This window comes from Aythya marila (assembly GCF_965140915.1).
Source record: "Aythya marila genome assembly, chromosome: 5".
Lineage (NCBI taxonomy): Eukaryota > Metazoa > Chordata > Aves > Anseriformes > Anatidae > Aythya > Aythya marila.
In genome coordinates this window covers 34,623,136-34,638,281 of record NC_139046.1, presented here as the reverse complement: position 1 = coordinate 34,638,281, position 15,146 = coordinate 34,623,136, and the positions used below count along the sequence as shown (strand labels likewise).

Sequence of the window (15,146 nt, the reverse complement as noted above, 5' to 3'; positions counted from 1 at the left end):
CTTTAAGACAGTGTTCAATAATGTATGTATATGTGTGTAGATATACATACTAAATCCACCATTGGAAAATATGAGTTGCCGTTGTTTCTACAACCAGCAGGTTCAACTACTAAGCAGCAGGAAAGTGTTACCTCCTTTTCCAGCGGCTCTAGATTTACTTCAGTCCCTATTTTCTATCCCACCCAACAGCCATTCAGGAATTCAGATTTGATACAGGCCTCAAGTGCTGACTGACTTCATGCTGCCTTGAGGTTGTTTCAGAAGCAGAATTCAGCTGTCCTCATTTGCAGCACAGAGGTGGACCAAGGAAGTGTTCCTTGCATATTTCTAAGAACGCTTTCAAGACTCTTCCTGGCTTCTGATGTCTTCAGAGAAAATATTGAGAAACAGCCCTGAGGGGTGCTATGGAAAATACAGAGGTAAACGTGATCAGAGAGCAGAAGAGCTAAAAGGAACTCATAACAGAACCTGCAATGCTTCCTTTGCACAAACGTATCACTGCCAATACCCACCCCGAGCCCTGCAGCCACATCAACAAAAAAAACAAACTATGAAACTATTTTTTAAACCTCATTTAATAAAAGGTTTTTTAGATATATAGAGGATATTAAGTAAATAAGTTACATAGTACATTACAATCACATCAGCAAGATTTCCTTTAGTGTATTAATATTTTATAAAAAAAAGCACACAAAAAATAAATTCAGTCCGGTCTATCACAACTGTACAGCAACAGGTAACTATATTTATATATGTACATTTTTAACATGTAACAGTCTTTTAGAAGGTGCCCTAGGCAGCAAACACACAAAAGGAAGTGTCTGCTCGCTTGTTAAAATAAAAGTAATATACTTTATTATAAAGCATTTATACAGTAATTACAAAGGCTGACTGCTCCTGTACAGTACACGAAAGCTTTGACTAAAAATTTAAAAACAACATAAAAAGAATGAACACAAAAAAACAGTTTGTATCAAATCTGAACTACGAGGGGAAAAATACATATGGAGAAGCTGCAAGAAACATTTTTTTTAAAATATACAATTATATTTCTATAAAAATATATGCTGTTTTATAATCTTGAGAAGTTAAGGATCTTTCAGGCTCAGCTGTCGATGGAACCCTAATCTCTGAACAAAAAAATCCTTAGACAGCTGCGGGTTCAAAGTTTGTGTCTTCCTAACACTTGACATTGGAGAGACTGAGCGCAATTAAAGCAGCTGAACCCAAGTCATAGAAACTCACCCCCACAAATATCAAACATGGTTTGCAGACACCACTTCTTTGTCTCTTTAAAGCTTTATAAACTTGCAGACATACATTAGAAGAAAAAAACAGGGAGAAAGATTACGTGGGAAAACGTGGCTGAGAAGGAGGTTTGTGGCAGAGGTAATCATTGGACTAGAAGTGCCGTTGTGTGAAAGCAGACAAGACTTCTATGGCTGTTGTCCTCCCCACTCGCGTTTTTTTAAAATAGAAGACAAACATATTAGGACTTTCTAAATCCACTGCCCAAAAGAGAGTTAAGCAGTACGTAATAGCTAAGTGAGAACGGGCACTCTTTCTGGTTTCGCAAACAACTTTTTTGTACGCTGACTGTTAAGGTAAGTTTGGTGCAATACAAGAAATGATCTTAAGTATCAGGTTTGAGAAATCAGATGTGTTGTTAGCTGATTTGGACTTTGTGTTACATCACTAGTATGGGAGTAACTCAGGAGTTACCTTTAAGCTTCAGCATGTCCTTTTTGCCCAGTCCCACCAGGCCCCAGCTCTCAACACGCCAAGTCCTGCAGAGGCAGGCCTGGGGGCCTGCAGCTCACAGAGGTGAGTTCCCTACGACACCGCTACCTGGTCGGCAAAACTGCCCATGATTTTAAATGGAAAAACATCCAATAAATTGAGATATAGAGTTGTTCTCCTTGCAGCTGGACTGCAAAACACCTGTAGCTATATCAGATATGCATCAGAAGTGCATGCATGTATCTAGTAATTATATACACACGGTCTTACAAAACTGAGATGCTATCCCATGCAGAGCACAAACCTGAAAGGCTGAATCTATCTGTAAAAGGCAGACAACACAGGCAGAAGGGCAAAAGCACGTGACCAGGGCAAAATGTGACGGTACGACCTTCTATCATGGCATCTCTGCAACACCCAAAGCTGGCATCAAGACTCAAACAGGTACTTGTTTGGAAATGCAACCACCTGACTACTGGCTATATGACCACACGAAGCCTGGTCTTGCACTATAAAAGGCAAAAGACATCAGCACACATTTACAGACCTGCAGTCTATACATTTTCTGTTTGTTCCCATAGAAAAGACAGCTAATGCAAAGAGACACCTTTCTTGTTCACACTCAGCTCGGTAAGGAAGCATACAGCGCCTTTTTCTAAATTAACGGCAAGAATGGAGACAATGGAGATGTGTCAAAGTGCTTTTAAACAATGGAAAATAATTCACACAGAGCTTGAAAATGGACAAGTCATTAGAATGTAAAACTTTTTAAAATAATCGTAATTGGAACAACACAGCCTTAAATTACCACTGTGCTGCAGTAAAGAGCCACTCAAGTAATTTTTCCCCACAAAGAAGAATACCAGAATTCATTCCTGATCAGACAAATTCAGTTCAAATGCTTTGTCTACAGTGACTGGGGAATTGTTTTTTGTTTTATTTTTATTTTTTGGAAACAACTCTGCCAACTTTTGATCTAATTCAGACATATGATCAATTCCAAACTGCTACTGTAAGCAAGTGGACAGCAGGTTTGGTTTTGCTTGTTTAAACAACACATTCAAAGGAGCATTTTTCCTTATTACCATGATAGAAAAGAGGTCTTCCGGTGGCTACTAGCAATATGTAAGCATGTTCAAAAACATTTCCAGACTAAGCATTTGTTACCACTCACTTGGAATACTTAAGCAATTTTGGTCAGCCATACTAACCCATAGTTTTTAATGGCCATCCTCAGAAAAAGCCCCTTTCTGATTTTCTTCCAGTAATAACCTCCCTGCATCTAATCTTCCTGTTCTACTTGTCAGAAACAAGACAGAACTGGCCATTACATTTGTCCCTACAGGAACAGGCTCTTGCCCCCTCGCCCCCCGAAAGGATTAAATATAAATTGATTTGCACTGTGTTATCAAGGATAGTGAAAGCATTTTGCTAAGACAGTGTGATTAGCCTCATTTTAGTCTCCATTTTTGCCCTGTACCAGTTCCACTCTATCTCTGTTTCTTTGTTCTGTGTCTCTAAGCCTTCCCAGTCTCTTAAGTAAGTGTGCACTACGCTACTGCCGAGACCAGTACCCCAGGGAAATGCGTTCATTACAACAGCATAACAACATCTAGATTATTTTAAATCCTTTTTAGCTATACTCACCAGCCCTGCTGAATGGCTGCCCTGCCTTGCAGTTCTCAGGATCTGGGAACCACTGGCAACTTCCCAGAGACACACTTCAGGACTTTAATTGCTTCACTGCTTTTTACTGGAATTAATCCCAGCACTACAAGTGAGCTGTGAGTTCCAGCTGCTTCACCTACGGTCTGTCCTGGCACAGTATGCTACAGCTTCTGCTCTCTCTAAGGGCCCTAGGATAATTTAATGGTAGCCTTTTCTCCAATTTACACAAAGAAAAGGATAATCAACACTGAGATTCTTAATGGGAAGACTGATAGGCTTAAACTTCTCTTTAAAGATATGTAGCTTTCAGTTCTCTGCAGTTTTTGAATGGATTTTAATAGTTTCTGACATGCCATCTGCTTCCGCAGTCTTGTCAACAAGACCCGTATGAGCAGGAACACGGAACAGCCATCCAAATGCCAATAGGGATGCCCAACTGTGTTAGGAATGAAAAATACAGCACTGCCAGACACTTGCAGGCAAAAGTGTCAACACCGGAAAAAGTGCAGTCCTTAATGATAACGCTACTCATTTTAAGAGTAGTAACTGTTTCTATCAAGAAAAAGAAGTCTATGCAAAAGCACATACGTGTCAAAGAAAACGTGGTGCAATACACAGCCTTGCTGACGTGGGCAGTGAAGTAATCATGGTTGCATGAAGTTACCTGGGGCAGGAAAAGAAGGTGGCATGCTGGAGTCAGATCCATTTTCCATGGATAACTTGACAAGTATATATTACCTGGAATTCATTTGGCAGCTTGAAGGGCCAAATTTAAGGAAATCAGCAAGCTGGGAACAGCTGTAGTTCATGTGCAGTAACCCACCTAGGATTCCTGCTTGGTGCTGCAGGAGTGATCAGCTTCTTCGAAACTGCACCACGAGAGCAGCACACGCGTGGTACGGCACACTGCTGGCACTGGGGATGGAGGAATCGGGGCTGGTTGGTGTGAGGGAGCTAGCTGGGCAGCTACAGTACTGGGCTGGGGCTGACGGGCCACGAGGAGCAAAGAAGAGATCTGATTCTTTACATCGTTATGAAATAATGATAAACGTGGGCTACAATGATGTGCAGAACAATCCTGTGCAGATCTAATGTGTCACCAGGACTACTTCTGCACGATCTTAACTCTCCTTCACCAGGTGGCTAGATGTTTTTTGGCTATTAGCATATGTCAGTTCTGAAGGAAAGGTCACTGCGTCAGCAAGCTGAGGGGTCAGAGGGACAACCTAGCAGGGGCAGCTGTCCAGCCACTCGTGTGGAAATAAGCAGAAAGCTCCCACTGCACACACAGCCACACACTGACAGGAAGTTCTGCAAAACTAGGGCTCCACCTAATACAAGCTCTCCATGATGGCAATTTCAAGGAATAAATGAGCGCTGCCACAAGAAAGAAATGGACGTGTTAGGTAAAAGCCACTCGCCGAGGGATTTAAGGAGCTGGGTAGAGATGAGAGTCCATTCCTCCCATCTCTGGGGTGCACACAGTCCGACACACATACAAGGTCCTGGTTCATTTTCACTAAATAAGCTTGCTTCCCTACAACCAATGTCAAAAACAGCAGTTTTCATTTCAAATTGCACTTGTGAAGCCCAGACTATTTTCCAATAAGTTAATCAAAGGCTGACTGTTTCATTTTCCATGATGAGACAACCCGCAAGGCCTGTGGCTACTCTAATCCCACAGGATATCCTTACATCTAGTGCTGCATTCATAACAGCATAAAAACAAAAGCACCTCATTGTTCCTTTGAAAAGTAAATCTTCCTCTCAAAAGGAAGAAGCGTGTCTTGCTCACCCCACTTTTCATTTTTGAGAAGCAGAGGCCAAAAGTGCAAGCCATCTTTCCACAAAACTTGTTGGCAGCCTGAATAAATGCTCAGAAAGAAAGGCAGGATAGTGTAACAGGAAGAACAACTTGCTAAGAAAGAAAACATCTAGAAATCACCAGTGTCACAGTAAGTGGATACAGTTAGCTCAGAGCAGAGCATCATTTTCTTGCTCTGGTCTGGAAAGCGTTATATCCAAGAGTCCCATTATCATGATTCCTGACAAGCACAAGAAGAAAGGTCTGATTGACCTGAGAGAGAACTTACTTCCACTGCAGGAGACATTGTTCTGTTATGTACCTTAGGTATGATTATAAATAGAAATCTTGTTTTTAAAAAAAATCCAAGTTGAAACAAATCTTTTTGTCCACCATTCTGGCTTGGTCAGTACTGGCAAGGCAAAATGGAACATGTGGCATGAGGAAACTGCAGCACTGAAACTGATGGTTCAGGTAAGAAAAGTGCAAGCAAAATAGTGAAATCACTGAGGGGGAGATGGGTCCAGCCTTGCTACTCCCTCCACTTCAGGCCTGCTGCTATATTTCTCCATCCTCATCTGAGCTCCCGCTGCTACTTCCACTGCTGTTGCTCCCAGTCTCGCTGCTCTCTTCCTGCTGGGCCTCGCTGTGGGCTGCTGCCGCCGCCGCCGCTGCCACTGCTGCCTCTCTCTCTTGCTGCTTCAGTGCGGCCGCCTTCTTCTCCTGTTCCGCGTGGCTCTTCATGTGGGCACTGCGGCTCTTCACCTTGTAGAACACCCTGAGGAAACACGTACGTTAGTGCTGGTCTCTTACAGCCTCATTTCCTTCATGAATTCTCCCAAAGAGTTTTCTACAGCTCCAGCCTCAAGTTTGTGAGCTTCAGCACAGGAACCCACGCTGGCATTGCAACAAAGCCTTTCAGCAAACACCGCTTCTGACTGGATGAAGTGCTAGCAGGAGGTGCTGAGCACCCTCAACCCACTCGCTTTGTTTCTTAATACACCTGCGGCTCCTACATTTTCTAAATTCAGGGCGGCAATGCTGGTACTGAAACATGCACGTGCTGCTTAACACAACATGGTTCCCCCTATGCTACAAAAATACAATAAAGAGGTGAACAAAGGCCAATTGCCACTCCTGACTCTTGTCCACACAGCTATAAACACGTGAGCTCTTATCTCCTAACTCTGCACTTCCACAATCTCTCACCATTAACTATTTGGATTTGGCACCAAATGTTACAGGACAGGTTTAGACACCATTACGACTCCTTGCCTGCTTCTCCTCTGCCAGTGACCAGGACCAAATTTTAACTGCCTGCCTTCTCACAGCTCTGCCCTTTCCAGTGCCACACACTCCCTGAGGACACAGAGACAGGGTAACTTGGCAGGGCCAAGTAAGCACCAGCCACAGCAGGAATTTGTCAACAGCTCTGATGATTTAACTAGATGGAGATCGCGTTTTCTTGCCATCCCCTAGCTTTGTGTCTTTCTTAAATAAACGCACAGCCACTGGCATTACAAAACTCACTATTGTTTTAAGAAAAAGCAGTTTATGTTTGGAACTGAATTTTCTTGGCATTTGTGAATCTGTTGGCAACAAGCCTACAAGAACTACTAGAACCTTGTAAGGAAAAACAAATGAATTTTATGGACACAGAAGATGGATACAAGTTTAACCAGATGAACTGTAAAACCACTAGCCTAACATCTGCTGCTGTAACAATGGTAGTGTTCCGTATTTCTCTATCTCTGTTCATGAGTAAATTTCTTAATATGTGAGCTAGTAAATATATAGAAATCAATTAATACATAAATGTAAATGTTAGAGGGGCAATAAAGCAGATGTTTGAAAGTGCAGTTTAACACCAAATACCACACACAGTTGAAATGCAGGTGGCATCTCATTCCTTTGAAGAAAAACAGTCAGCAGAAGGTAATTATCCAAGCAGTAGTACCTTAATATCAATATACCTCTGACATGAAAGACATCTCAAAGCTGCAAGTTATAAAAAAAACAACGTAACCTTCCCTAATCTATGACATTTGTTATGGTAATAAGGGTAATAAAATCATTAAAATTACTGTCATTGTCTCTGGCCTAAACAGACAGAAAGCAAGCTCATTTGAGAACAAGCTTCCACGCGGAAATGCCCTACTGTAATTCGGTGACTATTGCTGGAAGCTAAGTTGCTCTTACCTGCCACATTTTTTACATGGAAATGTGTTTTCTGTGTTCTGAGTTTTACTGGTAGCATCTGATTTTATCTTCTGTTTTCGCCGCCTCCTCTGCACTGGAATAGCAATAGGCTTTCGAGGCTTCATGGTTGTCTCCCTCGGCTTCCTTCCAATTCTGCCTGTGGCAGTTGCTTCTTGACTCCTAATATTGGCATCATTGGCCTTTAGAGAGAGGGAAAGGTAAGACAAACAAATTTAAATTCACTTCTTACCATGGTCCTATGCATACATCAACCAAAATAACTGTATGGAGTTTCCTCACCTTACTCATCCCAGTTCCTCCACAACAGCACAGTCTTGTTGCCAGTAACACTCTAAGTTACCTCAGCCCAGTCCCTTGCTCTGGGAGGAGTTCGAGGTAGAAACATTTACATCTGAAAAACTGGTATTTTCTAAACTACGTGTAGAGAGAGTGTGGTGTAGAAAGTACAATATGCACAATGCAGTACTTACTGTTACACCAGCTTGTAGTGTCTCTGCATCTTTGAGGGGAAGTGTGCTCTTCTTTCTGTTATCCAATCCTTCATCTCCCTCCTCTTCCTCCTCTTCTTCCTCTTCCGCGTGTCCCTGTTCTTCACTGAAAATGTCCCTTCTGAGAGGAAGAACACGTGCAAACCTATGGGAACTCTTCACCAGAAGATAAAGAAACTGTTAATTTTGGTGTCTGCAAGTAAATGCTATGTGATACAGGAGACAAGCTTGTTTATGAGTCTTTACCCCTCCACACTGGCCAGATTGTGTCTGCTCTTGATTTTACTAGCAAACAAGACAACACATAAAATCAGACTTAGCACCATAGCTGAAGAGAGAAGACATATATTTAGGAAATTACCTTGATGTCAACTTCAGCTTCATCTCTCACAGATTTTTCATTAGCACCATCAATGTCCCCAAAGATTAAGGTCCCATTCCGACCAATTTTCACTTGTTTCTTATACGTGTAGTAGAATTCCACGCACTGAGCCACTGTCTTGGTTTTTATCTGGTATTTAAAAAACATACATCCAATGGATTACTTGATTTTAAAAAAGTTCTATAGATAATAAAGGTGCAGTAAATACACTTTGTATTTTTTTCCCCAGAAGCTTCTACTCCACTACAACTGCTGTTAAAGCCTTCATTTCCATGTCATCTTTTCCTGTGTGCCCCATCCCACAGCCCATCCCCTACTGCCACTGTTACTTTGATAACTACAAGACCAAATTTCCAAAGAAAACCTGGTCAATGTAAAGGTGACAGAACCCGGCACTCTGTAAGCTTAAGCACCTTTTAGCCTCTGAAACACTGCAATTGAGCTGTCAGGCTTGAGAGCAGCCTTTCAGTTTTATGGGGGAGCTTTATTTTACAGCCGCACTTAAGAGAAGACCAGAGCAGAATACCGTTCCAAAAATGGAAGGTTTGCAGCACTTTCCCATTTTGGCCACATGCATTTCATGCATGTATGGTGACAGAAAACTATCAGTACAGACAGACCAATGGCCATCTATATATTCTCTATCAGTGATTTTACTTTCATTTTTTATGTTTGGGAGTATATTCTTTCTTTCTGTGCTTTTGTAACTTAAATGCACTTTGGTTACTTATTCAGAGGAAATATACATGCAGCTCCCAATTGTGTACTCTAACTCCCTCAAGTGCTTTCCTCCTACTGAAGTGCCATGCCTCATGAAAATAAACAGGAGTGGTTGCTTTTACTATCATTGTCACAGAAAACTGGGAACAAAAGGATGCATCATTCCCATATCCTTCTTTGGTTCTTTTCATCAGCAACAAGGATGCGTTTCTGTTTAGTTTTATAAGCAAGCCATTTAAGCCGTGCTGGAACATTACCAGCACTCTATAAATATGCCCTGTGGAAGTGATATCTGTGCTGCATGGACTAATGGAAGTAATGCAGTATGTACAAGGGCTGAGTAAACAACAACAGCAAAATAAATACTATTGTTCTGGCTATCTCTAGTGAGATTCTATGCTTTGCTGGATAAAATTTGTCTAAAATCTTCTGAGTGCAGGTCTCAATGCTTACTACTGATGTTTGAGAAAAATCAAGTTTGAACTTCCTGTATTAAATGTTTGAACACAAGAACATATTGCCATAAAAACCAACCAACCAAACAAACAAAAAGCATTTAAAAGAAGTAACTTACAAGCTTTTGGACCAAGAAAAAGTCTTTCTTGTAGATTGCAATGCCTTTGTTGAAAAGTTTCTTTTCAGCAACTTTCCAATTGTCTGATCCTGTAGATAAAAAAAATTATAACTGAAGCCCTTGTGATTCCAAACGTTAACTCTTTTATGTACTGTTCACTCAAGTTCTTGTTAAATAAAACCAACGCAAACATACAAGGGTACAGTCTCACTGTATAATCCTGCTTAACTGCTGGCTGCTCTTCCTTACTGCTCCACTTTGGCCCTGCTCTCCTCCCTTCCTTTGTTAGATGTACTAGTGCTCATCACAGGTTAACTCAGTTCAGCTTGCTAAAACCAGCTGATTAGAAGAGCTAAAATGTGTTCCAATAAAACAGTAAACTTAACAGACATTTTTGGGTGGCCCAGTCATCAGATTTTATAAAAGGGAAGTGCTAGGGCAGGAGAACAGAATCTTCTCTTTCAGCAGCAATCCACAATAATACTAGATCAGGCATAACACCAAACTGTACCTGAAGATCTATTACCTCCCGAATACGCTTACTATTCTAGTGCCCTTGTGTGTAATAGTAAACACATTCCAGAATCTTCTCTTATCTTATAGATACTACCTAAGCAACAGCATTATAGTAGTAGTGTGTAATAATAAAGAAATACAATTTCTATGCTTTATGGCAGCTGCTATTAGATGTCACTCTACTACCTTGCATCAGGTCTCTCAGGTGGCTAGGGTCACTCTGGATCATTGAAGTTAGCTACCACCATACAGCTTAATATTTCCTAATTAGGAACAACACTACAAAGACAGTCTACAGCATTTACATTTTGCAGAAATAATGACCATCAACAGTTGGCCAAGCTCTGCATCTCTTAGCGTTATTCAGCAAGCTTGAAAACACTTCCCACAGAACCCCTCTTAACTCCACCACCTAGAAATTCATGGCAGAGAGTCTGTGGTTCTGAGGCTACCAGTCTGGTTGTCTTTCTGCATTCTCTCTGGCTTAGTACAAGGGATCAGATTCCTTTATCCTAAGGAAGGAAAACAGAATACACATATGCAAATACACACATGCATATTCTGAGAGATGCAGTGTCTTATATTGTGTTATAAGTGTCATGTTTTGCACAGGCAAAATTCCTGGCAAGTCATCATCTGATTTAACAGACAGAAGTGTGACCTTTAAATCTTACTGTAATATTACAGAGTTCCCTAGAACGGAAGATGATGGAAGAATTCCTGTATGTCAGACAAGCAGCACAAAGTTAATCAAGTTTGCAAACCTGTGTAGTGATAATCTGCCAGAGGATGGGTAGGTGATCGTACTGGCCTCTTCAATAGCAGCTTGGTCAAAGCTCCCTAAAATAAACACAAATAATTAATGTTTGGGGTATTTAAAGCAAAGATCAGGTGATTGTTAATCCTCTCCTTTCTAGTAAGCTAATTGAAAAGAAGCTCTTTCCTATAGCACAATTAACACCTGGGATGTGGAATGGGATACAACTTCAAAATCACATTATTGACTGTCCACTAAATTTTGGCTATCCCTGGCAAGTGGTAAGCCTCTCAGTACCTCAGCACCACTCTGCGAATTGATGCTTTCCAACCCAATCACCACGGTGACAAGAGAGAGTTAATTCCATATAGACAGAGACCACGCAGCAGTTTCTTCTCCTTTACTGAAAGCCTAAGTTACATATTTTCATCCAAAAACCCTGCCCTAAAATGATGTCTGTCAAATATCCAAGTCATTAGGATCTTAACTCACTATTTCGAAACAAAAGACAGCAGTCATGTGACTGAAAGATTCTACACACACACAAAAAAATCTTCTCAATGTGCTTTTTACCCTGCATTTAAACTGCAACTACTTCCAAAGTTAGCAGAAGAAAAGAACGGAGCCGCAGTTCCACTGCAAGCAGTTTAAACCAGCTTAGCCATGAGCTCCAGCTGCAAGGGGCAGTCCTTTCCTCCCTAAGGTCAGCAAAAGCACTCGCAATGGAGGGCTGGTTCTGTGAACCTATCTGGAATAAAACTAACACAGGAAAAAACGTTTTTAATTTCTTCCTCTTTCCCAGGGCAGGTCAATATAGAGTCTCACAAATGCCAGTGCTGGCACAGTACAGGGGATGACCAACAAGCAGCCAGGTGGGCTACACCATCTGACCACAGGGCTGATTTATGGCAGGTTCAGTCAATCACAGAACTTGAAAAGGCTGATGATCCTGTGCTGAGTGCTGTGCTCTGTTCTTTGATAGTACCTCCCAGGAGTGTCAAAGGGCATTAACTGTGTGTCGTATCTTACAACACTGGTGCAAAGTTAGTGAGCACAAGCCACTTTATAGACACGCACATAGAACTTATATGGATTTGCCAAAAGTATGAGGAGCAAAACACTACATTTTAAGTCTCAGCTTCAGCCCCAGCCTCTCATTTTTAAAAAGCCAACTATGTCAAAGGTTGAAATATGCACAAGGAGTGAGCACGGCTGCGCACACTTGACAGAGCACTTTACTGACAGCAACATCTCCAAAGGACACTAAACAGTGTGAGCTAGATGCATAGGAAGGAGTTCACAAGGCTTTCCTTTCATTAAATAACAGGTTATCTGGCCTTTATTAAAATCTTTCATTAAAACCAAGGTGAAAAGCTGGGAACACTCACCAGAATGCTTCCCTTTGCTTCATGTAAGAAATGCAGCGCCAGCTCCTGGTTGGTTCCAGCCCCAGGAAAAATGCTTGAACAGGCAGCAGCTAGCAGGTTTTCCACTATTTCCACAGAGATACCAAACATATTTGGATTAGAATATTAAAATGGAGTTTCCGACATGATTCACATGATTAACTAGCCCTTCTGAAGCAGAATTAGACATAACAGAAGCTAAAACTGACATGCTGAATGTCACTGCAAATGTATCTGGGTCAAATTTGGACATTAGAATTTATTTTATTTATTTATTAGAATTTATGTCACATAGCACAGCACTGCACCCAGCACTACTTACATGTGGTGTTTCTTGCTAATCTCCTCTTTTCCCTCCTGTAATGTCTTCCCATCTCTGTTCACATCAGAGATTTCCTGAATCCCCCCTCTATTAGCTTATGATCTTTACAAAGTTTCCATTTCATAACACCCATTTTTCTCTTGACTCAGAAAGATTTCTTCCAGGCCTGCCCACTTCCTCTTTGCTTCAGCAAAAGAAGCATTTGTACATGCCACAGCCTATGTGCACCAACAGCAGACAGCTCCTCAATCTGCTGCTAGCTGCCACAGCTCCTGTTTCCTCATCCTGACTTCTGTCTACAAATTGATTTTTCCAAATATTATTATGTTTAGAACATCTCTTGAAAATATAGAAGTTGACTGCATGTGGCATTCAAATGTTAGCAAAGACAAGGAAGCCTCACTGAGCTCAAGGCTGCTCCCTCCTTGCCTGACCAGGCCCCCTTTTATCTAAAAAAAATCCTGTTAACCTCCCTGCCACCACACACAACCCCCCAAACCAAGTTTTACTCCATTTAAATATGGAGTATTCAAGACTATTTAAATATGCCACGTGACTTGCAGCTCTAAGACATTTTAAATTATGCCTGCAGTAGATGCATGGTTACTTCCACTAAAGCTGTGGCATTCAGTGCTCTACTGACCAGCCTTCCACATTCTTACCGTTCTCTTGGGTGACTTTGTTGGTTTCCAGGTCACCCCATGGCTGCCACACCAGCTCTGCTTTATGTTCATCAGCTGCTGCCAGAGATCTATCTTGGAGCAATGGGATTTCTGCTTGGAAGCGAGTTCCTACATTTATCCGCCTGCAGAAAGAGTAACAAGTCCTGGTCAGGCAACCTCTACAATATCCAGATATCCTTCATGTCTGCAAAAAGCAACAGTTATGAAGAAACTGAAATGCAGCAGGCTGTGGCATATAATAACAAGAACAGCTTTCAGGTGCTGTTGGTTACATTAACCAGTATGACTCGAAAGGTGAGAGGTTTTATGGCCTTTACCAGTTTCCATTGTCTTATTGATCAACAACGCTTGGAATTGCATTTAAATACGGATCTGTTAACTGCTTAAAAAAATTCCTTCCAGTAGGAGATGAGGAGATGACATTCAGATATGGCAAATGTAGCAGGAGAGCTTTAGACATGCCACTACATACTGTCTGTCACTTTCCCCAAAACATTATCTCCAGTTTCTATCAAAGTTTAAATGATAGGGACATTATATGTCTTGTGGCATGGTATGGGCTCGGGAGAACTAAGGCAGTTGAAAATGTCCTCCCTCTGATGCCAATGGTTTTAACTGTTTCAGCACATCTCACAAAACAGACTTGACACAATAGATACTGCTTCTCAGAAGTTATTCAATTTCAAATATACTAAAAGTGGAAGTCACGTGGAAAATGAAGAACCCCAGGAAGAACTTGGTTTTGTTCTGAGCGCTTCACAGGTACAAAAGTCTATTAAACCTGTAACACTCCATAGTTTTCCAATTCTTTACCTTTCTTCATTATCTTGTTGGACAGAAATAGCATGATATTGACTGACTATCTTGTTAGGCAGATAGAGCACGACAGCAAAATAAAAGCAAGAGATTTCATACAAGACTTGCTAAAGACCTTGCTAAAAAAATACAACGCAAAACTAAAAACACTTACAGATTCAGCACGGTGAGGGACTGCAGAATGATACCAGTGTGGAGTCTGCTGCTCACTGCAATTAGTCTCACCTACAGTTACAGCATGCAGTTTCACAGTGGTGGAGGGGGTTCTAGATACTGACCCCCCTCCCCAGAAGGCATGACTGACAGCAACTGACACTTTGCTGTCAACTGGAAACAGATAAAAAAGGTTTTTAATGTCTGGGACACGTGGGAGGTTTTATGTCCCAAGACAGACTTCTCTGTCCTCACTTGTGAGATGAAGGGAGGTAGCTGGACGAATTGGAAAAAAAAGAACGTGGGCTTGAAGAGATATCTCAGAAATTGCCTTTTATTTTCAAAGTAAACTTCCAGTATGGTAGCCCTAGGCTGGAAGAGCCTAAGAGTTAGATCTGGCACATGCAATGTCCAAATAAAAACAGATTTTCACTGCAAGAGCTCATCACTTACCAAGTAACTTGATCTAATTTGTCCTACTCCAAGCAAGGACTTGGACCAGATGACCTCCTAAGGTCCATTCAAGATAAGTTATTCTAGGATTCCTTTAACAAGGAAGCCTAGATTTCAGTACGGCAAAAGCTTTTTCCTGTAAGCACAGTGCTCCTGGTGCTCCCTGTGGTATGGTTAAGTGTGGCAACATCCAGGACTGAGGCTATGAACTGGGAAGGCAACTCCCAGACGATGCACGACAGCAGTACTTGTGGCTGGCTAGCTGAGACGTGACTGAGGCTTGGAAGCAACTGAGCTCAAGACCCATAGAACACAGATCTGTGACACCAGCTGCCCATTAAGCTACTTCACAAACAGAACAATTAAGCTTCATTAGCACTTTTCCTATTCTGAATCTCTGCAATGCAATGACCTTTTGAGAAGCATTAGCAGAAGGTCTGGCAA

At 41.6% G+C, this 15,146-nt stretch overlaps 1 protein-coding gene across 5 annotated transcripts in view; it reads right to left on the bottom strand.

Moving 5' to 3' along the window:
* Positions 1-526: 526 nt before the first annotated feature.
* Positions 527-15,146, bottom strand: part of MIDEAS (mitotic deacetylase associated SANT domain protein) — a 52,521-nt gene continuing 37,901 nt past the window's right edge. For all 5 annotated transcript variants that reach the window (XM_082762385.1, XM_082762383.1, XM_082762387.1 and 2 more), the window contains 8 exons: positions 13,260-13,402; positions 12,258-12,361; positions 10,877-10,952; positions 9,597-9,685; positions 8,282-8,431; positions 7,903-8,076; positions 7,412-7,611; positions 527-5,990 (listed from right to left, as the gene is read on the bottom strand). In XM_082762385.1, the coding sequence (XP_082618511.1) occupies positions 5,771-5,990; positions 7,412-7,611; positions 7,903-8,076; positions 8,282-8,431; positions 9,597-9,685; positions 10,877-10,952; positions 12,258-12,361; positions 13,260-13,402 (1,156 nt within the window). In that variant the 3' untranslated portion in view covers positions 527-5,770. The remainder of the gene's footprint in view (positions 5,991-7,411; positions 7,612-7,902; positions 8,077-8,281; positions 8,432-9,596; positions 9,686-10,876; positions 10,953-12,257; positions 12,362-13,259; positions 13,403-15,146) is intronic.